The sequence below is a fragment of the Podarcis raffonei genome, chromosome 2, assembly GCF_027172205.1.
Source record: "Podarcis raffonei isolate rPodRaf1 chromosome 2, rPodRaf1.pri, whole genome shotgun sequence".
NCBI lineage: Eukaryota > Metazoa > Chordata > Lepidosauria > Squamata > Lacertidae > Podarcis > Podarcis raffonei.
In genome coordinates, this window is record NC_070603.1 from 74,755,652 (window position 1) to 74,779,365 (window position 23,714).

The window sequence follows — 23,714 nt, forward strand, 5'->3', positions numbered from 1 at the left end:
CTTAACCTCCTGTTTGCTAGTAAGACTGAATTACTGTGTCGTGAAATGATGCATGTCTAAAAAGTGTGTCACCAACATGAAAAGTTTGGAAAAGCTCTGGTATACAGTACAGTATTCCAAATGTAGTTGCATGTAGATCTGTCCAATGGCATGATGATAACTGTCAGTTTCATTCTCAAACCCTTTCCTAATTATTCCTAACAGGGAATTTACGTTTTTTCATAGCTGCCACACACTGGGCTGACATTTTCATTGAATTGTCCATCACGGCTTCGAAGATGTCTTTCCTGAACAGTCATCACCAATACTGTATGCAAGTATAATTTTGATTCCATAAGCATACATGTGAAATTAGAGATTTACTTATTTATTTTGCTCAAATGTGCATCACTTCATGCTTGTTTCTACTCAGTTGCATTTGCCATTCTAATGCTCATTAGCCTGGTTTTGAGTAATACTTTTGAACACCTCATAGTTCCTTTTTGTTCTTACCACCCTGAATAATATGGTGACATCAGCAAACCTGGTCACCTCACAGCCTAACACTTACTGGTAAGTCCAGACCATTTACAGGCAAGGCTTCAGTTTCCTGAAGGAAGCCTTCTTGCCTCTAACGCCTTCCTTGGCACTGCTTGTTAACCACACTGGCATCCTCTTGGCCTTAGTGGTACCTGCCCTGATCTTTGGTATAACTGTTTCAATAGACTTGGGTTCCTTTGGGAGAAAGGGTGGGATACCAATTCAATAGATGAAAGCAAATATAGTATCTGTGGCTAATAGGTAAGAAGCTCAGGGTTTCTTTGTTGTTGCTTTCCATGATCTAATGCTTTTAGAGGCTGAAGGAAATAATGAAGATGCTGGAATGGAGTCTTCTGTTAGAAACCCAAGCTGTTACAAAAGCTTTAAGCGTCTGGGCTTGGCCAATGTCAGAAAGAGGATGATAGTCTGCACGGGCCACTGGACCTGCAGTTCATCATTTCTCCACAGTCACTTCCTTAAAAAAAAATTAATGAGTGTTCAAGGTAGTTTACACCATGCAGTTTCATCCTATGCAAAGTGGTGACTGGTGCCCATTGGGGCTGATGGGGAAGAAGGCAGTTTTGCCCCCATCCTCCTCCTTGATGCTACACACATGTAAATTGCAGGCAGGTGGGGCCCGTCTGAGATGGTGGGGCAGTGCCCCATCTGCTCAGATGGACCAGCCTTCATTGGCTGATGCATATTTACTTGGAAATAAGGCCAACTTGTGGTCAACATATGAGTCAGGCAGCCTTGGTAGTGGCTCCATGTTCTTCCATTCTGTTGCTTTGCTGTGGTGACCAGGCTGGTCAGGCTCAAAAATGGGTATCAATTTGTTTTTTAAAGAGCAAGCCACTCTTAGGCATCCCATTTCTCTGCTCCGTTTTATCTGGAACAGGCGCCAGCGCCAGCTCAGGATGTGCGTAAAATGAGATCAGTGCGAGAAACAAAAAGGAGCAGGTAACGGGGGCAGTTCAAATGGACACATCTGGCGGCAAGGAGAACCTGAGAGACACTGCTGGACTGTGTCCATTTGGCTAGAGTGGGGAATCAATATATTTATTTTTCAGATGGGGGAACGGGTGTGGGGAGTGCATTCTTTGGGATGGAAAAACCGTTGCAGGCATGGAGAGGAGGGTGTAGTACGGAAATATTACAGGAGATTAGATCCCCAAACCCAATTCCAGGGATCAACTCCATCCCCCTTTCGTGAGAATGGACAGTCAGTCAGCGTGGAGCTACAGCAGGGAGTCATTTAACTTGGCAGTTGCTTTCCCGTCTCAGCGGAAGGAGAGAGTGGGCAGCACTGAGGAGAAATGTAACACATGCACAAATACATCCACACCCTGAGGGGTGCCTCGCTCCGGGTGCAGCTTAGTCGCCTCAGGCGCGTGCGGCTGGCGGGAAGTCCTTGAAGGCGGGCCGCGCCTCCCTCCCGCGTCTTTTCCCCGCCTCAGCTCTCTGGGTCTCTGGCGATCCCCTTGCTGAGAAGCTGGGTGGAGCCCTGCCTGTATAAAACTTTTGCAGGAGACGCGCGGCCGGCTCGAACTCCTGAGGGCGCGTCGCGCTCGTTCAGTGTGTAGAGGGAGAAAGCGCGCGCTGCGGGAGCCGCCACTTCTAGCAGGCCGGCGGCGGCGCACTGAGGGGCGACCCTGTCGCGACGGGAGAAGCAGGGTCAGGGTAGCAACCCCTCTGAACTGACGGGAAGAAGCGACTGCCTCCCTGCGAGAGGCAAAGCGAGGGACCATGAAAGGTGGATACATTTTGGCTGGCCTGGCGACTTGGTGGTGGCTCATCTGCAACCCCTTTGCCAGCTGCGGTGCCACGAAGGGCAGCGTGCCTCGACTTCGCCTCTCATCTAAAGGTAAGCTTATGATTATCACCTCACTCAGTAGAAAGCATCCCCCCCCCTTTGAAAAAAAATCATATTTGATGCCCGCTTTCTTTTCTTATTTAACCTCCAAATAATCTTTGGAGGTGGGACTTTAATGTTCCCATTTTACAGATGAACAATGGAGGCTGAGAAAGTGCAGCTGGAGCGAGTCGCATCTATGGGCCAGGCAGTCGAGGGAAGAGTTAGGTTTTGAACCCTGTTTTTCCAAAGAAAGCCAGGTCTGCCTCCACACCTGAAGCTTCTGTGTGTATGGGCACTTTCAGAAGACCTGTTTCATTCATAGTGATTTGTTTGCAGGGGAATCAGGCAACATGGGTGGTTTTAAGGAGCATTCATTCTGAAATGTTTGTGGGGAGGTTAGAAGATGTTGTATCATACCTGAAAATAATGGCAGTCTGGAAGCGCTGTGTGCATGTGTGTGTATACGTGTTTCCAGCTTAAGTTGGTTAACAATGAGAATGTGAACACACAACCTTGGCCAGTATCTTTCTGCTGTGTGTTGGTCCTTCACCTGTACCACAATAAGTACAGGAGAGGCTTAGAAGCACTTATTTGTTTTCATACATGACACCAACCCAACATTTTATCCTCTAGAACATGCTAACAGCTCTCTCTGTGTGTCTCAGTAGTTCAGGCTGGGATGGTCCCATGTGCACCTTTTTTGTTTGCTGGGTACTTTATTGGCTCCCAGTTGCCACATGGAGATTCTTTGGACTGAGTTCCACATTCTTCAGAGAGGTGGCGGATGATAGAATCCATTGAAGAGCTTTTATCATGACTTATTTCCCGAGTTGAGTAAGAGAAGGTGTAAGAACAGGGATGGCGGGTGAGGGATCTTGGCATTGGGTGGGAAGCAAGGCCTGGCTGGGTTGTCAAAGTGTGCAAGTGTCCTAGGGATCAAGAACAGAAAGGTTGTGAGAATGAAGTAATATAGGTGGTTGTGGAGAAATGGGGGCAAAGTTGCATACATGTCAGGATCCGTATTTTCTCCTCTGTGTGCTGTCTCTTGCTATGTATGTAGCACACATTTGAACAGATCATTTCCAGGAACACTCATTTATGAAATGCAGCACATATAACGCATGCCAAATCTACATGAAAATCCAGCAGAACTGCCAACTGAATAGGAAGGAAAAACCAGCCAGCTTTGGTCTTGCGCCCTTAACAGCAGCTTGTTGTGCAGAAATCAGCAGGTGAAGCTTTTTACAGCATGACGATGAACATTATCTCTTGATAATAACTGCATAAAGTAGTTATTGCTAAAGCACAGCTGCAGGAATCAGCTAAACAATTGGAAACTCCACTGAATTCACCTGAGCAAGCCTAGGTGTAAAATTTGCTGTTGATTTTTATTTGGCTTCTCTGCCCCTTTTCGCTGTCAAAGGCTACTATAATCACTTCCAGTATTGGAGGCAATATGGTGAATACGAACTGCAGGAGCAGAGAGTGCTGTTGTGCTCACATCCAGCTTGTGGGGTTCCCATAAGCACCAGGTAGGCCACTGTGGGAGCAGAATGCTGGCTGGGATCGGGCTTTAGTCTGATCCAGCAGGGCTTTTCTTATGTTCACTTTGCCAAAGCACATTAGGCAGTTGACTATGTACTGGTGTATTTATTAGAAGTTTGCAACATTTTCTGATGTCATTGTGTGGCTTGCTTTTCTCTGTCTCCCATTCATTTTGTGTTCTTTTTTCTTCTGTGTGATTTTTAAAGGAACTTTTTATGTGTGTTGTTTATGTTGTTTTATTGCTTTTACTGATTGAGATGTTTTGCTTTTAAATGTTGTAATGTTGAAGGGAGCTCTCCTAAAAGATTGGGTATAATTTTTTTAAAAATGAAATGAGATGAAAATTATAATATATGGTCCCCCCAAGTAGCAACCTACCACTCTTACAGAACATTAAATGCAGCTCATGGCAGGTTAAAAACTATGGGTTGCAGCCAGCTAAGTTGTTCTGTTAGTGCAATGCCTTCTGTTTGCACAGCAGGACTTTCTCTCTCTCTCTCTCTCTCCTCCCTCTTTTGCCTCCCCCAAATCCTGTTCTGGGGGTTCCCTCAATCCCCCAAAGCATATTTGGAGGGGGGAGCAGGAAGATGAGAATGAGAAGAAGTCCTATTGCTCAGGCAGAATTCTTTTTGCTTATGCAGCAGTGGGGAACCTATGGGCCAACTCTGACAGGGAATGGGGCAGCCCTCCCATCAATCACATGATGCCATTATAATGCAGGCTGCTTTGACAGGTGGGCCAAACTGGATCCCTTGGTGTCCAAGGTTGGCCCATGTGTCTAAGGTTTCTTACACTGTGCTAATGGGATGGCTCTGCTGGATACAGCCTGATGGTTCTGTTACTCCATCTAGCCAGTGCCTGCACCCACTTGCAGTGCCTCTTCAAGGTCTCAGCCAGGAAACAGCCCTGCTCTCTGAGAGCCTTCTGAACTGGATATGCCAGGGTCCTTTTTTATGCAAAACATGCACTCTGCTGCTGAGCTATGAGCCCCCCCCCCCCACTCTGTGCTCCCAGGAGAAAGTTGTAACAACCATAGCCTGCTTTGTTTCAGCTGTCAAGGCTCTGTTTTCTTTAGCCAGCTTGGGGGCAGGATGATCATATCTCAGAGCAGGTAGCATGAATGAGAGCAAGGGAAGATGCTCCAGGTGTTCCATGTGCTTGTAAAGTTGCCCAAACTGTCTCAACCAGGGCTAGCACTTCCAAGATACAGATTGAGTTGTTTCCTGTTGCTCTCACTCTCAACTGGGGTGATTCCGGTTGAATCTGTCAGGTCTGCAGAGCTTGAACTAGTAAGCTTAGGAGTGGCTAAAGCACATACATATTTGGAATGCCTGCTCTGCAAATGTCAATTCTGTTTCCTTAGCAGTGCAACGCTATATGGACTAGGGTCGATTGCATGTTAGAAATACACTTCCCACCTAGCCATTCACTTGCCATCTCTAATCCCCCAAAAGTTTGGCTACTGTCAGATCCACACTGAACTACTGGATCCAATTCAAGTGTAAGCACACACAGCCATAAAAAGTACCTAAAATAGTGTCCCATCCTGTGTCAACCATCTTGCATGCTACAACCAATGTGGGGTGCCCTGTAGGTGCTGCCACTGCTGGATGCCTCTCAGTTGGCAATTGATCTATGTCAAGCCCTTCTCTGTAGTGGTTACTCATTTGTGGAATGCATTGCCCTCCCCGATGAGGTGCATCTGTCTGCATCTTTACTAACATTCACGAGAACTTAAAAAACCTACTTGCTTACTGAGGCATTTGATGGCTGAAATACACCGTTCCTTGAGACCCTGAAATTATTAGCTGGGAGGATATGTGATTGTTCTCAGATGTTTTAAATGTCTTTAATTTGTAAACAATTGTATTGAAGCCCTGCTGGTGTGTTTTGTTGCATTACAAAGATGTGTACAAATGTGACATGAAGGCTGGCAACGTTACCACTGCCGTGTGGGAATCCCTTTCAGAAGAACACAGTGCCTGAAGACAGGTTGTGCATCCATAGCAATGGCCAGAGGAGGAATGACTGCTGGGAGGAACGCAGAGAGAAGGAGCACCATGGTGCATGTGCAGCAACACAACCAGATGCCTTAATCTGCCCCAGCTACAACAAAACATGTCTCTCACATACCAGTCTCTACAGCCACAGTAGGTGCTGTAACCTTCCAACAGTTTGATTTCACCTCCAAAGATGCATTCCTCCATTGCATCCCAAGACAGACAGTTGCTAACTTTGAAGTTCCTGGACAGGAATTCCTAGTGTTTTCTGACACCAGAAGCTTAGCAATGTTTTCACAAGAAAGAGGAAAACTCAAAGACTTGAGAACTGTAGTTTGGACAGCCCATATCACAAAGTCACTCGTGTCAATATTATGGTTGGGAACCAAATGAGTCTTTCTTGAGAATGGAGACCTTTGTGTAAGAAGATGGGTAGGAAGAAAGTACAAAATGCAAGAATCAGAGACATACATTTGGACTTGCGTCTTAGCCAGAAGGTTTGTTTCTGCATTTATTTTGTTGGCTGGCTCCTATGGAAGCCAGGGGTCAAATCCACATTTGATTCTTATTGGAATATGCATAGAGGCCCATGCTTGTGGGTAGTTTTGGAGTATAGCATCTCATTGAGGTATTGATAAAATGGCAGCTGCACATACTTAGACATAAAATTTCTCTTTCATTGCTTCAAGATCCAACTGCATGCAATATGAGAGACTGTGGTCAGCAGGCAAAGTCTCCTTAGCCTCAAATAGGCTAAAGGAAATGGAGGAAAGTCTGCCTTTAGGAGCAGCTGGGGGAATGCAGGAAACGCAAAACAGAAGAGTTGGGCTTGTGCTGCCTTAGATTGAATACTCATGTAGATTTTCACCAGAGGCAGATGCGGTACTGGCTTAAGCCCAGACTGATGCATCTAACGATCTGAGAGCCTCAGGACTGGAAATGGTAAAGACTCTGAATCCTCAGTTGAGTTATTCTCTAAGTACTTTGTAGTCATGGACTTTTGCCTCATCATAGAAGGGAAGTAAAATGAATCATGCTAAAAAATAATGCAAGCATTCAATTTCTGACAGTTTTTGGTTTTCTAAACTCGCTTGTCAGAGAGCATCCATCTACCATCGGGGGTGTTGTAAAACAAGGAAAATATAAATCTGAAAGTGTTCAAGTAGCTCCAAGCTAGGAGAGATTGTTTGAGAACAGTCCGCATCTTGAACTGCTTGAAAAAATAAACCAACCTAAATTTGATGTTTAAATATAGCTCCTCTTTCAACACCTCTCCAACAGTTGTCATAGCTGAATACCTATAATTTACATTGCAGCTTATGAATGCTTGCAGAAACAATAATAGGTGCTATTACTGAAAACTGGACCGCAAATTATTTCAGCGATAATCAAGGCACTTGGACCAGTGCCTAAAAATGTGAATGAGTAGCTCAAGATAACAATGGGCACAGAATTCCAGAGGGGCAGCCATGTTTACCTGTTAACAGCAAACACACATCACACACACAAGTCTTTTGTTTAAGGGGCCACCAAGCTTATTAATGGGTAAGCAACACAACTGCAGGCTTGCACCCAAAAACTGGGCTGTTAGGGCCTGTGAGGAGGGGAGATTCCACAGCAAATAACAGAACCCACAAATATCCTGGTCTTGATTCTTGGCCTGCATTTGTTGAAAACTGGATAAAATTAAAAGCGTTGCTTTTTAGGGTATGAATAGGCCATGTCTGCACCTCCCTTAGCTTCTGGAATAGGAAACAGAGAGGAGGCAGCCGCAAGATACACATCAGAATGCAGGAATGGTGTGGCATAGGGAGAATCCTGCTCCCCCCCTTCATTCCACTGTGGACCCCATGTCCAAATGGCATTGTGCCCATCTGATATCTAGATCTGTGCAGATCTTAAAAAAGGAAATGTACCACTTTGGAGAAAGCAAAATTGTTCCAGCCCTTCAAAATATCCTGCGTTTGTTTTTTGTTTTTTCAAGCCAAGTATTCAACTAAAGACTAATTCAAACATTACTTCAGTGGTATAGTTGGCAGCTGCCATTGTGGATCTTTCTGTGTGGCTACAGTAGATTCAAAAGTTACCATAATTCATGGAGCCCAAACCAAAATATTTTCATGTTGACATCTAGCATGATTTCCCTCTATATTCAGTCTTCTGTTTCAGGGAGAGGAACAGTAATAACCATTAGAGATATTTTATAGAATAGCATGTGGCCTGTTCTAACCAACTGCTTTTCTCTAAAATGCAAGGCTTGGCTCACTAAAGGACCAAAAGTGTATGTTTTAAGGATTCTCTTAAAAATCCATTCTCATTAAAATAACTTATGTTTATTAGGAAAACACCATAGAGATACAGCTGAATGAAAATATTCAACATATTCACATATGCCTGTGTAACTATTCAGCACTTTCACTGATTGTTAACAATAATCACTGTGGCAAACTCTGGAGATAAGCCATTTTTGGCTTACAACAATGGGAGCGAGGTAATGTGACCTGGTGCTTTAAAACTTAGATGCTCCCTGTCAGTAACACTTAAGAGGTCTATGTTGTAGTGTTTTCTAATATCCAGCAGCAAGGTTTCTTAATAACGTGAAAGGAAAAGCTTTGACCACTTATCCCTTAACCAGAGGATCAAAGTAAGGCTGAGGCACGTTGTAAACAAAACTGGATTTTTATTTATGCACACTCAATGAGGGTTAAAGCTTTATGGTTACTCTTCTAAGGCACAGCACTTTGTTTCAGTCAAAATCACTTTACAGAAGAAATTAAGAACCTTACTTAAAATGCCTACTTTAAACTTGTGCCTCCTAGAATGACCATTTGATCTACGAAGGTGGTCAAATGCCCCCAGCCCTTTCTAGAAACTTTTCCTACCCTTGAGGGAAATCATTTGGTTTGTCCTGCTCAGCAAGCCCCAATCTACCAAGGTAATTCCCTAGCCCAAACATCTTCCAAGCCTTGCCCAGGTTCTATCATTTAACTCTCTACCCCTTCCTGTTTGTCTAACATTCCACCCAGCCCTGATTGGCTTCTAGGTCTCCAGGATGATGACCCAAGGTGTGGCCGCCACAATTCAAGGTTCGCCAAACATTTTGGGTTTAGGGAAAGAAATGTAAGAAATTGTTGTGGGCACCTCAGAATTCCCATTTTGCAAAATAAAAACTGGTGATGCTCAACAGTGCCCCCCCAAAACAAAACACTGACGTCCTCACTAAAGAAAGTAGAACGCAGAGAAAAGTCGATAACACCCCTCCAACCACCCCCACCCCCATTTAGATTGGAGGAAGCTGGGCTCAGGGAGTTTTTAGTTCTGGGTTAGCCAGTGTGGTGCTCTACAGACATTTTGGACTACAATGCCCATCAGCCCCAGCCAGCATGGACAATGATCAAAGGTGATGGGAGGTGAAGAGGCAAAGAAATGCAAGCTATGAGCATAGGCAAATGCGCTGCTTACTGGTGGTGGTGGATGGTGTCACATGAATAAGAAGCAAACCTGTATGTGAAGGACATGTTACAGCTCTGGGTTTTGGTGGCATCTTCTTGAAATGTATCTGAGCACTTCTGATCTTTTTAAGGTGCAAACATACGTGCTTAATTTCAAATGTAACAGCTACCAATTTGAGTTAGACCCAAGGCTGAGATGAGAATTCTGAAGCCATGGTAATTCACCATGGAGAGAGGGACATGTGGAGGGGGCAAGATGCACAAAGTGGGAAGCATATCCCAGAGGTCTCTGGGTCATTTCTTTTTTCATTTCAAGTGCGGGACTGGTGTTGAGCAAGGTTAAAATGGTGCATGCACAAATCTCTCTAGAACCACAACAGATTTTAGATCAGTCTTCTGCAAGGGTTACATGTACAGTGGTACCTCAGGTTAAGTACTTAATTCGTTCCGGTGGTCTGTTCTTAACCTGAAACTGTTCTTAACCTGAAGCATCACTTTATCTAAAGGGGCCTCCTGCTGCCGCCGCGCCGCCGGAGCCCAATTTCTGTTCTTATCCTGAAGCAAAGTTCTTAACCTGAAGCACTATTTCTGGATTAGCGGAGTGTGTAACCTGAAGCGTATGTAACCTGAAGCGTATGTAACCCGAGGTACCACTGTATATCTGTTTCATTGCAAAGGCTACTGTCTTCTAGAGTTTTGATAAAGCATGTCTGTGTATTAAAAGAGAAACCTGTGTAGCTTATTTCCTTTATCACACTCTCATTGACCGATTGCTGGATGGCCCTCTGGTTTCTGGATATAAGTCTAATGTTTCATGGAACCATAAACATCAAGAATATCCAGTCAAGCTGTGCATGAATTGGAGGGCGTTAGGCTTCTAGCACAAATTCACCCGAGTGCTCAGCATTGTCTCCAATACTACACATACTGTCCCTCATGCACACTCAGAATCTCCCCTGTGGTATCCCCCAACCCCCTGGAGCAGATTTTGAGGGTGCGCAGGAGACTGCTGGGGGAAGGGGAGGAATGGAACAGCAGCACTGAGTACTGTCTTGAATCTCTCCAGTGCTATGCTGTGGGGAGGCCTGTGCCAGACCCCACACTGAGCAGGAGGACGTTGAGTGGCTGTGTTTGGAGATGGTGCTGCATGGACCACTGTTTATCACATCTCACATTCAAGAAGACATTTCCATTTTTCCTTGTTGCAAAGGAGCAGGACCAAAACATCCTTGTCATCCTCCTTTGACACAGCGAGGTGTCTTGCTCACCCCTCACCCTCTCAGTTTCCTTTCCCTTGTAGTTTATTTTTAAACAGGTCGTCCTTTCATGCTGTAGTTTATTTGTTGAGTAAAAGACTCTCACGGTCAGGCTTGCAGCTCACTCCCAGCCCTAATTCTCCTGAAAGTGACACAGCAGATCTTGTGGAAGAGTGTCCAGGGTTTGCAAATGTAATCAGTGCCCAGATTTCTTTTAGCTAAGCAACATGAGCCTTCTCCATAGCAACATATATGTTCTTGAGATAGCTTTAGAAATAACCTTTCCTCTATTATGATTGTGTGGCTTGAAAGTTTCTTTCACTATCCGAGATTGTTCTAGTGTGAAGTAAAATGTGATGTGTTCTTTGGGAAAGGGCACAGAGAAAGTTGAACAAATGATTTCTTTTTAAAGGCTTGCAGTTTGCAAATAGATTGTTTCGTCTAAGGAGCTGACTCATTTTTGTCACACATTTGTGGTGGCCCATCCCTACTGCAAAATATAATTCCATGTTTACATTTTACTCTTGTCTTTGGGAGCACACAGTGCACAAAAGTTGTGATCATGCAGCAGTGATCGAGGGAGAGAATCAGGTGTGTGCCTTGGGAATAATGCAAGAGAGCCACCAGCTGCAATGCAGGAGGCAGCCTGAGAGTAAGAGAAGCGGCAGAAAGTAGAGAATTGGCTTAGGAGTTCTGTATTGGAAGGCTGAGCTTGGATGGTGTAAGGAGGGATAATAAAATCCTCAAAGAGCAAGAGCTGGCTGTGTGACAATCCAGAGAGGTGCCAAGTGAGGCAAGTGTGTCAACAGCCAGGATTAACTGGAAAGAGGCAGAATCCTGTCCCGCCCTTTGGAGTTTTTTTTTTTTTTTTAGTATTTCTGGATGTTATTTTCCACTTCCTAAGACCATCTGCATCACATAGTTTCCTTCACAGTGTGTAGGTACATACAAGGAAGTAGTAAGCTTACTCTGATAAGAACAGTTACCTTTGCGGGGTGGGAACTCCTTGATGTTTGTTTTGCACATGAGAGACACCAAGGCTACATGCTTGTTTGGCTACTCTGCCGTTTGAGGGGGTTCCTGCTTTAAGCGAAAACCAGCTAAGCAGTCCTTGCTGTATTTGCGATAGAAGGTTGAGTCTTTTCAAAAGCAAATTTCACAAGTTGGATCTGGACCAAAACCTTAGGGAGCCACCAAAGAGAAAGTGTTGCTGTGTATCTCAAAATAGCTAGAGTGGGACTCTGCTAATAAAATACGCACTTTATTACATTCTTATCTTGCCTTTCTGCCAAGGAGCTGAGATGCACATTTAGCTAAGTTACCCCAGGTGATGTGATTTGCGCCTGTGTGTAGCACCTCCTGGTCAGCTATCACTTCAGTCACTGCTTTCCTTGTGCAGTTTCCCCAGAGGCATTTTTATTTTTATTTATTTCACATTTAAAGTTGATGCCAGAGCATCCATTGCTAAATTGCTTACTAAGGACATGCTGAGTGCTTAGGAGGTGCTGAGATAGACATTGCTATCTTCACTGACTGTTTCAGGATAGCTTTCCCCAACTTTGTGCCTTCCAGTTCTTTGAACTGCAACTCACAACAGCCTCTGACAGCGTGGCCAATGCAATTTGGAGCCGTAGTTAAAGCATCTGGAGGACAGTGGGATGGAGAAAGTTGCTCTTGGGTTCTGTTCTGTAAAGCCACTCGCTGCCAGTTGCTGTCCAGAGCCAATATTCTCTTGTTTGAAAAGTTCCCAGGCCATGTAGATTCCAGGCTTTGCAACATTTTAAGCATTTAATGAGGAGGGCAAGCTAGGATTATGCTTCGAGTGCCTACAATTCCACACTATTCTTTTCTTGAACTTTTACCCTGCAAGAATTTCTGGGGTGGGTGGGGGTGGTTGCAGGCCGGTGCAATCCTTCCAGTGCTGGCAAGGCAATCAAAATGGCTATTCCCCCCCCCCATTGGGGACTGAAATATGCTTCACGGCTGGTTGTGAATGGTCTTCTGATAAAGAATCTTAAGGCCCATTGACACTTATCTGGTGCGCAGGGAAACAGCTGTTTGGGGCCGGCGCTGCTGAGGCTTTTGCAGTGGAAAAGGAGAGGTGAATAGGATATTCATTTGCTTTTGCCAGACATGGCAATTAAAAAAAAAGGGATTTTGAAAATTTCACCCAGACTCTGGAAGTAACAATTTTTATTCTCTATGTAGGATTTATTCATTTTAAATGGTTTTTATTGATATATTAAACAGGTGACAGTCTATTTAACTCAATTCTATTAGTTAACTCTGGACCACGCAGGAGTCAAGCAGGAGTAAAGCCCTTATATTCATGACATGAGAAGCTGCTGCCAGCTTGTCTTCAAGTCCAGTTTCATTCATTGTTGTTGTTCTTGATATGTGTCTGTCTCAAGAGACACTGGAGTGTGCCTCCGAGTGTGAAGTCAAATTGCAGTGTTAGCAGCTCCGAAGTGGCTTCCCCTGGTGCGCAAGCCTGGATTGTGTATATGGAGGTTCTGGGCTGCCCAGACGACAAGACTCCCCTCTTAGCCTCGATGATGTGGTTCAAAAGAAAGCAGAGCAATTGGAAAGCACCTTGCAACCAATTTAGGGATAAATTGCCACCATACTGCAAAAAAATGTCCCTGGTTTATAAGTTCCTCTCAATGTTTCTGTTTCATGAGTTCTCTGCAATGGCCAATAGGCAAATGTTTTTTACAATATAAGTCCAAGTTTAGGCCTTGCAGGGACTTTCATGTTTGAACAATCAATAGCCTTGCTGCCACCAGCATGGATGCCAAGTGAGGTGTGAAATCCATTGATTCATGCATTATTTTAGGTATTCCTTAATGTAGTACTCCCCAGAATATCTGGCTATCTGGGCAGCCCCACAAAAGATGGTGATCTGTCTCTTTGTGTCCACATCCCTTCCAACATAATGGAGCAATTCCAGATGTCATATGGGAAAGCTGAACCAGTGTCCTATACTAAGGTTACCAGATTTTTTTCAAAGAATCCGGGGGAACTTCTTTTTTTAAAAAAAAAAAAGAGTGAGAAAAAGTTATTTTTTAAAAAGTTATTTTTTAAAAGAAGTAATATCTTCGCTTCTGTGCTCTCCTCCTCTCCCCCTCAGCAATGGCAGTGACAGTCTCAGCAGCCAGCGTGGTAGCGTAGTTGGCTCTGTCTGGCTTCAGGAGCTGCCTGCTGCCGTGGCACCCGCCATTTTGCCTCACCGGAAGTCTCCATATGATGTGTCTTGTGCCATTGAACCAATCATGCAACATTCATTCCCTACTAATAAATCTACAACACTTAAAATAAAAAAAACGGGGACGTTAAATGAAATCCGGCGACACTCCGGGGACGCATTTTGTCTGGGGACAGATTTGTAAATCCGGGGACTGTCCCTGGAAAACGGGGACCTCTGGTAACCATATCCTATACCAGCTGTGTATAACTTTAATTGTATTTCCCCTAATAAAGGAAGGTGTAAATTAGGCTGGTTTGGTTGACCCAATCTTCTTCCATTGCAATTCACCAATATTTTTGCCCAAATCTGATTCCCAAACTCATTTCAGTCCACACAGAGTACCTATCAATTTGGTAAAACTGGTGAACTTGTACCCATTCACATCCCAGGTCCCTTGGTCTATTATAAGTTGTTCTTCTGGTCCCGTTTTTCCATTCTTGAAAAAGCCTTTTCAAGCCAAAAATAGCTGTTAGCTTTCCACAATACTATACCCTTTCTTAGATTCTCGCATTTCACTACAGGGTGATATATCAAAGGGAGCAGCAGTGAACGCACCAGAGAGGAGGATTTCTGCCAACCCCTCCACACTTGGAAGGCACTTCTAGTAAAAGGGTTCTGCATGTGTTTTATTGAGAAAACCATGAATCTAAAGAAGCGTTGCACCCAGATTATCTTCCCACCCAGCCTGGTTGCTTCCAAATTGAGCCAATATTTGTTGGCTTTGGGGAATTGATTTAATTTAGAATAATATGTAAAAAAAGGTATAATGAATTGCTCCTGGTCATAGGTAAGGCTACTTTCCCCCTGTTGTGTACAGATTTATTTATTTTTTGTGCTTGTCCTGTTTGTTCCATAGCACATTAGCCAAAAGCTTTGAATTTCAATTTCCTGCCTCATAAAATATCTGGTTAAGGTCTATTAATGATTCAGCCATTTTATGTGCCTTCAGAGCCACAAGTTTCTTTCTCTTGGATGCCAATATTTTATTGGACCCCCATGTTTTTGTATTAGTGGTTGGATTTATACATTTTAAAGCTCTTTCACTGGAAAAAGTGCTGTGTAGTTTGCACTTGGAAGTTTCGACTCAGGGTGCTCTTTCTGTAGACTCAGCTGAAAAGAACAGGGCAAGCAGGGCCAACTCCAAATGCTCTCTTCGTTCGATGGGACGTGACAGTGTACATCATGGGTTAATAGCAGCACCTGCACATCACAATCAAGAACTTGACTCAGAACTTCAAGGGCTGCAAGTACTCTGCTTTTCTGGTTGTTGGTTTTAATTTTGTGCCACCAAGGATGATGCTGTCATTTCCCTAAGAGGCACAACTGTGGACCTGGACAGCATATTTTTATCTATTTAAAAGATTCCTGTACCGCTCTTCAGCGGAGCTACCAAACCCTCTGACAGATGGGGAAGAATTCAAACCTTTTACATGTGCAGAAGGAAAACTTTTAGGACATGTACAGTTGAGAGGCTGTATATATATATATATATATATATATATATATATAGTATTTGGGGATAGAACAGTGACTCCGAGGAACTTGAGGAGGAAATGGTAGTATTCCTACTGATCTCTTTCCCAGAAGATAGGCTTATAGTACACCAAGATAGAAACCCAGTCAGCTGAGTCAGACCCTTGGTCCATCTATTGGACTAAGCTGATTGGCATTAGCTCTCTAGGCTAGGGTTTCAAACAGGGTTCTTCTATCCCAGCCCTACCTCTGGATGCCAGAGATTGAACCGAGGACCTTCTGCATGCAAAGCAGATGCTCTGCTACCATGCCCACAGCTCTTTCCTAAATTCTTCTGATGAATGCAATAGGAGGCAGGTGGATTAATTTCTTGTATCCCAAATGCCATTCAGTAATCCTAACTTGAGAGAACTATACACATAAATATTGCTGACTAACGATACAGTCATACCTTGGGTTGTGAACGCTGTGGGTTGCGTGTTTTCGGGTTGCAGACTGCTCCGAACCTGGAAGTACCGGAATGGGTTACTTCCGGGTTTTGGCGCCCTGAACATGAATTCCCACAGATGGATTCATCCATATTGGTAGAAAAATGTAACTTCTAATGAACAGCAGATATTAAAGCTACTCATAGATGAATCTGTGCACTAAAATGTTTGGCCAGGATGCTGGTTCAGATGAGCCCTTAAGCCTGCTCCATTCAGGCTCTTCTTATGTTCTTGGTAGTCCGACCATACTGCTCCAGAAGCTGTAGGAACTGGCAGTAAGGAATTTGCACAACAAACCCTTTCCGAATGTAACCTAGGTAATCAAGTTCAAGAAGCTCTCCAGACTCAAAATTCTGGTGTATGGTGGCTGCAGTGAAGTCTTATATAAATGCACCTTTTCTCAGAAGATTATGTAATAGATGTGTTATAGCGCTCCATGATGCCATCATTCTTTTCCCCAAGAGAATGAATTTTTGAGTGGTATTGCACTCTGGAGAGGGATTGGGCATAATCCCTGAACCTCACTGTTGCAGCTGACCCTCATCCATTCTTCTACTACATTAATCTCTTTCTATATGAAAACACTTGAGCAGGAGGAAAGTCTTGCCAGATTAACACAAACCTCCCTATTCAAGGAGAGGAAGTTTTCTGAAACAACAAAAGCATGAGAGCCTGTGCCAGTGCTATTCTGAGACAGGAAAGTATTATTTCTGTTTAATAATAGAAAAATATATGTCTTCTTTTGAAGTGGCCTCTTCTGGTGCTTATTATTGCTGAGAGTCCTATTAGTCTATAGGAGTAGAAAGACAGCCAGCTGCACAGTGGAGAGCAGACAAGACACATGTGTTTGCCCAACTCTTGTATTTTAGCCCTAATCTTGTACATCTAAGGGCCTTTCCAGACAATGGATACTTATGATGTGGATTCAATACAGATATCGTTCTCCCTTGTCTAACGCCATTATACAAATCTGTGTTGGAACTGCATATGAAATACTGTGTACAGTTCTGGTTGCCTCACCTAAAAAAAGATATTGAAGAGTTGGAAAAGGTCAAGAAAAGAGCAACCAAAATGATCATGGGGCTGGAACACAACTCCCCTATGGGGAAAGGTTGTAGCACTTGGGGTTTGCTAGTTTAGAGAAAAGGTGAATGAAAGGGGACACCATAGAAGTTTATAAAATTATACATGGCATGCATAATTTCCCTCTCTCATAACACTACAACTTGTGGGCATCTATCTGATGAAGCTGAATGCTGGAAGTTTCAGGACAGATGAAGGAAAGTATTTCTTAAACTGTGGAATTGTTACCCTACAAAGGGGGTCTGAAAACATACTGGTCCTCTTTAGCCAAATAAAGACAGCAATGTTGTAGAAAGAGTTCAGATTTATTGCAGACTGCAGTAAGAATAATTGATCCAGAGGAATGCTCCAAATTCTGGACCCCGAATACAAAATTCGAGATGCATTTATAACATTCTCTTTGCATGGTTAGCTCGTGAACGATCCCTTTCAGCAACATGTTTGGATAATAGAATGCGTGGACAGCTTGTGGACTCCGCATGTTCACTTCTAATTGGTTTACAAAAAAGTGTGCTCTACTAGCTGTACCATGGCAAGAGATAGTTCTGGACAAAGTTTATGAATTCACTATTTGTCTGTCTCATGCAAAATGTTGCATTTTTGGTAGTTTGTTACATGAAGTGGTCAGTTTGGAGCTTCTAGTCTTTTCAAGGCCACTTTACCTTTCTGGTATGTGAAGCTGATAAGCGAGGCCCTGCTTGTTAGCAAAAAGACAGGTTGAGTTGCATGAAAAATCTCTGCTTAGCTAGGTATGTACTTTTATACAGGGCAATTTCACAGATACATTGTAGTTGTGACTGAGAACATGTTTATGCAGGCTCAGCACTTAGCAGGCTGAGATAAATTGTGTATCAGAAGCATGTTCTGTGACGGAGGACAAGAGCATGTCACTATAAGGGTACTCTGTACTTCACTTTCCAGCTAGCCTGAAGGGACTTGGCAGATCTCCTGCGTTTCTAATTGGCAGCACCTCTCCTTGGTGTCCTGCTAGCTGCTGATAGCGGATTGTAAGCTATTGTTCAGTAGAAACTGATTCAAAGCAGAAATATTAGACCTGTGAAAGCAATATATGAGAGCAATGTATGCTCAGAAATGCCTGCCTGCTGTGTTGACCCCAGTGGATCATGACATTCACCTTAGTCCCAGGTAATGACACTCAGGTATCAGAACTTGCTCCCATGGAAGACAGTGATGGCCACTAACATAAAAGAGGTTTAGACAAATTTATGGAGGGGTGTGTGTCAATGGCTGCTAGCCAAATTGGTCATTTTTCTACCTTCACTGTTAGAGGTAGAATACCTCTGAATGTCAGTTGCCAGGGAGTGTGCTTTTGCCCCATTGGCAACTGGGTTGGCCACTGTGAGAACAGGATGCTGGGCTAGATTGGCCTTTGGCCTGATCCAGCAGGATTTTCTTACGTTCGGGTTTCTCTTAAAACAAGAGCAAGCTTTAGTAGCTTTAACATTCATCACAGTGCTGTGCACTTTTTAAAAAAATCACAGTTCTTGGAACAATTAGATAATTGTATTCATAAGGGTTTTGGTTGCGTTGGATAGATTGCTAAGAAATCCAGGTCCCAGGCTGGTTTATGTTTCTTATTTTTTGCCCTTCATTTGTGCATGTGTGTGTTCTGTGTTAATCCATGGGAATGAGGAAGGAGGGAAGTGTCTGCCACACTTGGAAAACAGCTGCAAGATATGTTGTGTTGTGTGTGTGTCTGTGCGCACGCGCGCGCACACACACACGCATTCACACACAAACACACACAGTGCTAGTCCACTGCCCTCCAGTAATAACCCTCCAAACGCTGAGACTGGATGCCATATGCACAGCAGGAGAAAGGGGCCTTGCCAGGCAGCTGGCAGCTGCTATCTAAGAAGTTTTGCTGGGAATGACTGGAATCAGTCCCTAGCGTATTAAGAAGGGTTACACTTGTCTTCCTGGCTCCTGTTCCTGCCAGTGGGAACTGATTTTTTCAGAGAGGGGGATAGGCTGCTTGTTTGTAGGGTGTGACTGGCTAATTTGCTTAATTTCACGTTAAAGGTAGTGCCCAAGTGAACAGGGCTTTTGGTCTCTTCTGTGCAGAGGACATTTATTGATTCTCTAGCTGTGCTTAAGTGACTGGTGGGTGCCTTAGTATGCTGTTTGTATTATTTTGCATTTGTTTTATTCTATGGATTTGGGGAAGTAGTATGTAAGCCTAGGCGTGTTTGTATAATGTGATCTTTCTGCCTGAAGTGATTTGTTTATTTTGATTGGGTGTTTGATGCTTCTTGATCTCAAAAATATAACCAATTTAAGAATATTTGCTCTTTGCCATGCACACACTGCGTTTTATCATGCTGCTACAAATTTTTCACATGGCCTCTTTCTGATGGCTAACGCCTTCTACCCCTGTCATCTCAGTTTTAGTTTTTTCCGTTTAGTGCTGAGCTTTTCAATTCCAGCCCTCTGTATTCTGACATGGGGAGGTTCCATGTGGCGTAGGACTGCAAGGTGATGACCAGCTTTACAAGTTACGGTAGGAGGGGCTAGTGACTAGGGATGATGGGAGTTGTAGACCAAAACATCTGAGGACACCTAGTTGGCAAAAGCTGGTGCAGAGGCAATCTCTTATAATAAATAACAAGCGGAGCCATTTTGAGCCTTTGGGAGCGAGGCAGAACTAAATAATATACCAAAGAACACAAGACCATGTTATAAACCACTTGAAAGGAATATTCTGGCAATGAAATTCATTTCAGTACTATAAAGTTCTCCTGAGACAGAAAGGCAGTGGCTATGACGGCAAAGGACAGTCTGTTCTGCCCAGTGAGCTTCCAGCTATACCACATCTGGAAATAAGAACAATTGCCATGCATTTAAATTTGCTGATGTCCACCCCCAGGGCCTTCTAACAAAATACCATGCAACAGTGTTGTAAAAATAGGGGCAGCATGCCCAAATGCTCTCCCTGGAGGACAGAAGTCAGGCAGAAAGTGTAATGCAGGAGTCCAGCGCCTGTCTGTAGGTAATGAAATGGGTAGGGAATGCCAGATTTCGAACATGACCCCAAAGCCAAGGGCACAGCTATGGGTGAGAGGATGAGAGGGATCTATCCTCCCCCAAGCCACATGCTTCTCAGCATGTATGGAGAGCCATTTCTTTGTGAGGAGCACTCCCTCGTCTGTATGGAGGCTCTTTGCACATCATCCTGAGAGTGTTGCATGGTGTTCTCTGTAACTTTTCCATTTCTGACTTCTTCTTTTTTTAAACCACCTGGAACCTAAGATCTAAAGGGCTGCAGTCAGGAGAAGAAGAGTAATGGTGGGAGGAGACAGATGTGTTTTAATACTGGCCTCATTGGCTATTCTCCCTCTCAAAAATAACTCTCTTCCAGCTGCTTTTCTCCCAGTAAGGAAAAAGAAATGAGTCCCCATCTGCTTAGGGGTGCAACAGTCCCATGACCACTGGGATGCGGCTTACTGATGTTGTTATATTCTTCCACACAGGGGAATAGTCCTCCTCCTCAGCTGATATGGTGAAGTCTAATGATGTTATGGCTGCTGACTGACTGACTGTTCCACTTGGTTCTATTGTTTCCTTTCCCACGTTTCCTTCTGTACATTTGTAAATTGCCCAGTTCCTGTAGCTCAGGTGGTGCCACAGAAGTAAAATACACCACATTACAACTGTAGCTACCCCATTTTTGCATGAGGGAGCTGTTGACTCATTTTAAGACTGAGGAAGCGGGCAGCTTTTCACTTCAAGCAATCTGTGCCACATGTACTTCTTTTCTTCCTTGACGTCAACACACACTTTACTTTATTTATAACCCCTTAAGAGTCCTCTCTCATCATCCCATCTCTGGGAATTGTTGTTTTCGCTGCTTTTGCTTCTCCTTCACACGTCGCTTGTTTGTGTTCCCCCTCCCCACTTGCAATCCCATTCTGTTGACAGGATACTTGTTGTGATCCCCAACTGGGTTATAAATGGTTTTCTGTGTCTCTGGTCTCTCACAGGATCAGGTGACTTCGGCCCTGTCAGAGCCCAGCCAGATTCTCTTGAGAAATAATTACAGAGCCTAATGCAAATAAGCAAAGAGTCAACTGGAAATAAATGACACAGCTAAAGAAAACAAAAGTGGGATGTGGGGTGGGGGAGATGTTGGGCTTTTAAAATAAACTCTATCAAAAGCAAAGGAGAGGGATTTTAAGGGAAGGATTTGGGAGGGGATTAAGGACTTTGAGAGCTAAGAAAACTTATGGGGCAGTAGAAAGAAGCTGCTAATGTTGGGGGTTCGGCCTTTTGCTGACTTAACTCACAAGATTGTTGTGAGCATAAAACTGGGAGGGGGAGAACCACTTGGAGGTCTGGGGAGGAAAGGTGGGATATAAATGCAGTTGTCAGTATTAATAATGACAAGATGAAGGTCTACCAGGCTTACATGTTGAGCACAGTGCTTTATGGAAGTGAGTTGTAGGCAACTTAACAACTATCAGGAACGATGGCCAATGGCTTCTGCACGCACTGTGTCAGGAAGATTTTGGACATCACTTGGCAAGACAGAGTCTCAAATATGGATGTGCTCTACCAAGCCCATATTTCCAACATGTTCACACTCAGGATCATGGGTTTGAGCTCCATGTTGGGCAAACGATTCCTATATTGCGGGGAGTTGGACTAGATAACCCTCGTGGTCCCTTCCAGCTCTACAATTCTATAATTTCTGTCTCAACAATGACTGCGCTATCTTGGTCATGTCCACAGAATGGAAGATGGCAGAATCGCCAAGGACGTGCTCTACAGGGAGCACCAGGCCTGTTGGCAGACCAACTCTGCATTACAAAGATGTTTGCATATGGGACATGAAAGCTCGCAACATCAGCCCCGCCATTTGGGAATCATGTGGGAATCCCTTGCAGCACCTGGAGACAGGTCGTGTATCCACAGCAGTGACTAGTGGAGGAATAAGTGCTAGAAGGAGTGCAGACAAGAAACACCACAGTGCATCTGCAGCAGCACAACCAGATCTGCCCCAGCTGCAACAAAGCATTTCTCTCCTGTATCGACTTCTACAGCCAAAGCAGGCACTGTAACTCTCCAACGGTTTGACTTCACGCCCTTAAGGTGCATTCCTCCACTGTCTCCCAAGATGCCAGCAAATATTAATATAATGTGTGAAGGAGATTTGCAGCATGCAACACACCTACCACTATCTAATCCACAATAGCATGTTGTGGTTTTTTTGGCAGGGGGGAATGATTATTTGGGTTTTAATAGTTGGGTTTGCAGAGACCCCCACTGAGTTGTGACCCACCCGCTTTTTCCTTTGCTGCTTTAATAGCCTACTCTCCTGTTATATCCTAATCTTGGTTTGACAGACACGGAGAGGATGGGAGCAGTGTGTCTTACAAGTCTTGGCAGTGAAGCATGAAATAACTTCTCTTTTATTGGAAATTATAATGTGGAGACTATCAAACCCATTCCAGATGTGTGGCGAAGAGGGGCTGTTTACTGTGAGGAGACTACACAACTGGGAGTTTAGGGAGAGGGGCCCACATACAGGCACGTTAGTGAGGGGGGAAATTCCAATGGATTGGAGGTTGGGGCGGGGAGCAGAATGGCCCATTCTTGCTTGCTGCCCTAGTCTGAACAATCGTGTTCAGTAAAAACACAACCTATGCAGGAAGGCAGCCAAACCAAGAAGCAGGAGCAGCTGTTGCAGTTGTAGGCTCTGCCTTGGCATCTATGGAGACCAGTAAAGGAGGGCTGTGTTCCAGCCAATCTATGGAATGACATCTCCATTTCTTCTTCTGCTCAGTTGCAAGTCCCATTTGACTGTGGGAAAGCAAGTGGTCGCCACTACAGATGGCGTTCACAGTTTCAGCTCCGCAAATGGCTTCCGTTCTGAGCCCACTATCTGCATGCCTTCACATTACGATGGGGATTACAGCCAGGGCGAAACACCCAAAGTGTTTGTTTTATTGTTTACAGCTGCAGCTAAACAGAGAAGGGTCTAGTATCTGGCATGCTTTATAGGAACTCCCTCTCTGTGTAAAGCAGGGTTTTTAGCTAGCGCATGGCCTTCAGTTGAAGCTGCTATAGAATTCAGCCCCAGCAGTTGCTGGCCCATAAACTTTAATGGCTAAATAAATGGCCAGCCTCAAATTTAGACATCTGATGTAGTAGTGGAGGCTCTCAGATATTAAACCCATGAGGATGCATGCGCAGGTGTATTTGTTGACAGACACTTTGACCAAACACATGAGAGGTGTGTGGAAATGATTAGTGGGCTGTAGTAAGAATGGTAGGTGCTTTGCATGGTGCCAAACATTATAATCGTTAGGGCCAGTGTGGTTTACTAGTAGACAGAATGTTCAGCCTGGACCCAGATATTGGGCTATTTAAACTTGAGTTGAAATCATATACTAGTCATGGACTAGTGAAAGAGGATTATACTGAAGAGGTTTTTAAGTGTTGGATGTGCTAAAGACTGTAATGCTTCCTATCTACTACAAGCATTGTAGAAATATTTGCTAAACATCATCTAATTTCTTTTAAATCAATTTGTGTCAATAAATAGCCTCTTCCTTTCTCTGGAGTAAATGATCAGTGTCCATGCTTTCCGATATATGTGGCATTTGTCCTTCTCATGGCATCATGTCACCTTACAAGTGCCCATTGAATGGTTGTTGAAAGGCTTCTTGATAATGAACCATTTCAAACCACACTGCAAGTCACCTTGGGTCATTTATGCATTTTATCTCCCTTGTTCCTCCCCCAAATGCCCAGAGATTCCCTTTTGGCCTTACAT

At 44.0% G+C, this 23,714-nt stretch overlaps 1 protein-coding gene across 2 annotated transcripts in view; it reads left to right on the plus strand.

Annotated features, from left to right (window-relative positions):
* The first annotated feature begins 1,793 nt into the window (after positions 1 to 1,793).
* Positions 1,794 to 23,714, plus strand: part of SEMA3G (semaphorin 3G) — an 85,572-nt gene continuing 63,651 nt past the window's right edge. Inside the window, exon 1 of one of the 2 annotated variants that reach the window (XM_053377512.1) lies at positions 1,794 to 2,383. In XM_053377512.1, coding sequence (XP_053233487.1) covers positions 2,266 to 2,383 — 118 coding nt within the window. In that variant the 5' untranslated portion in view covers positions 1,794 to 2,265. The remainder of the gene's footprint in view (positions 2,384 to 23,714) is intronic. The other variant, XM_053377513.1, reaches the window with a different exon arrangement.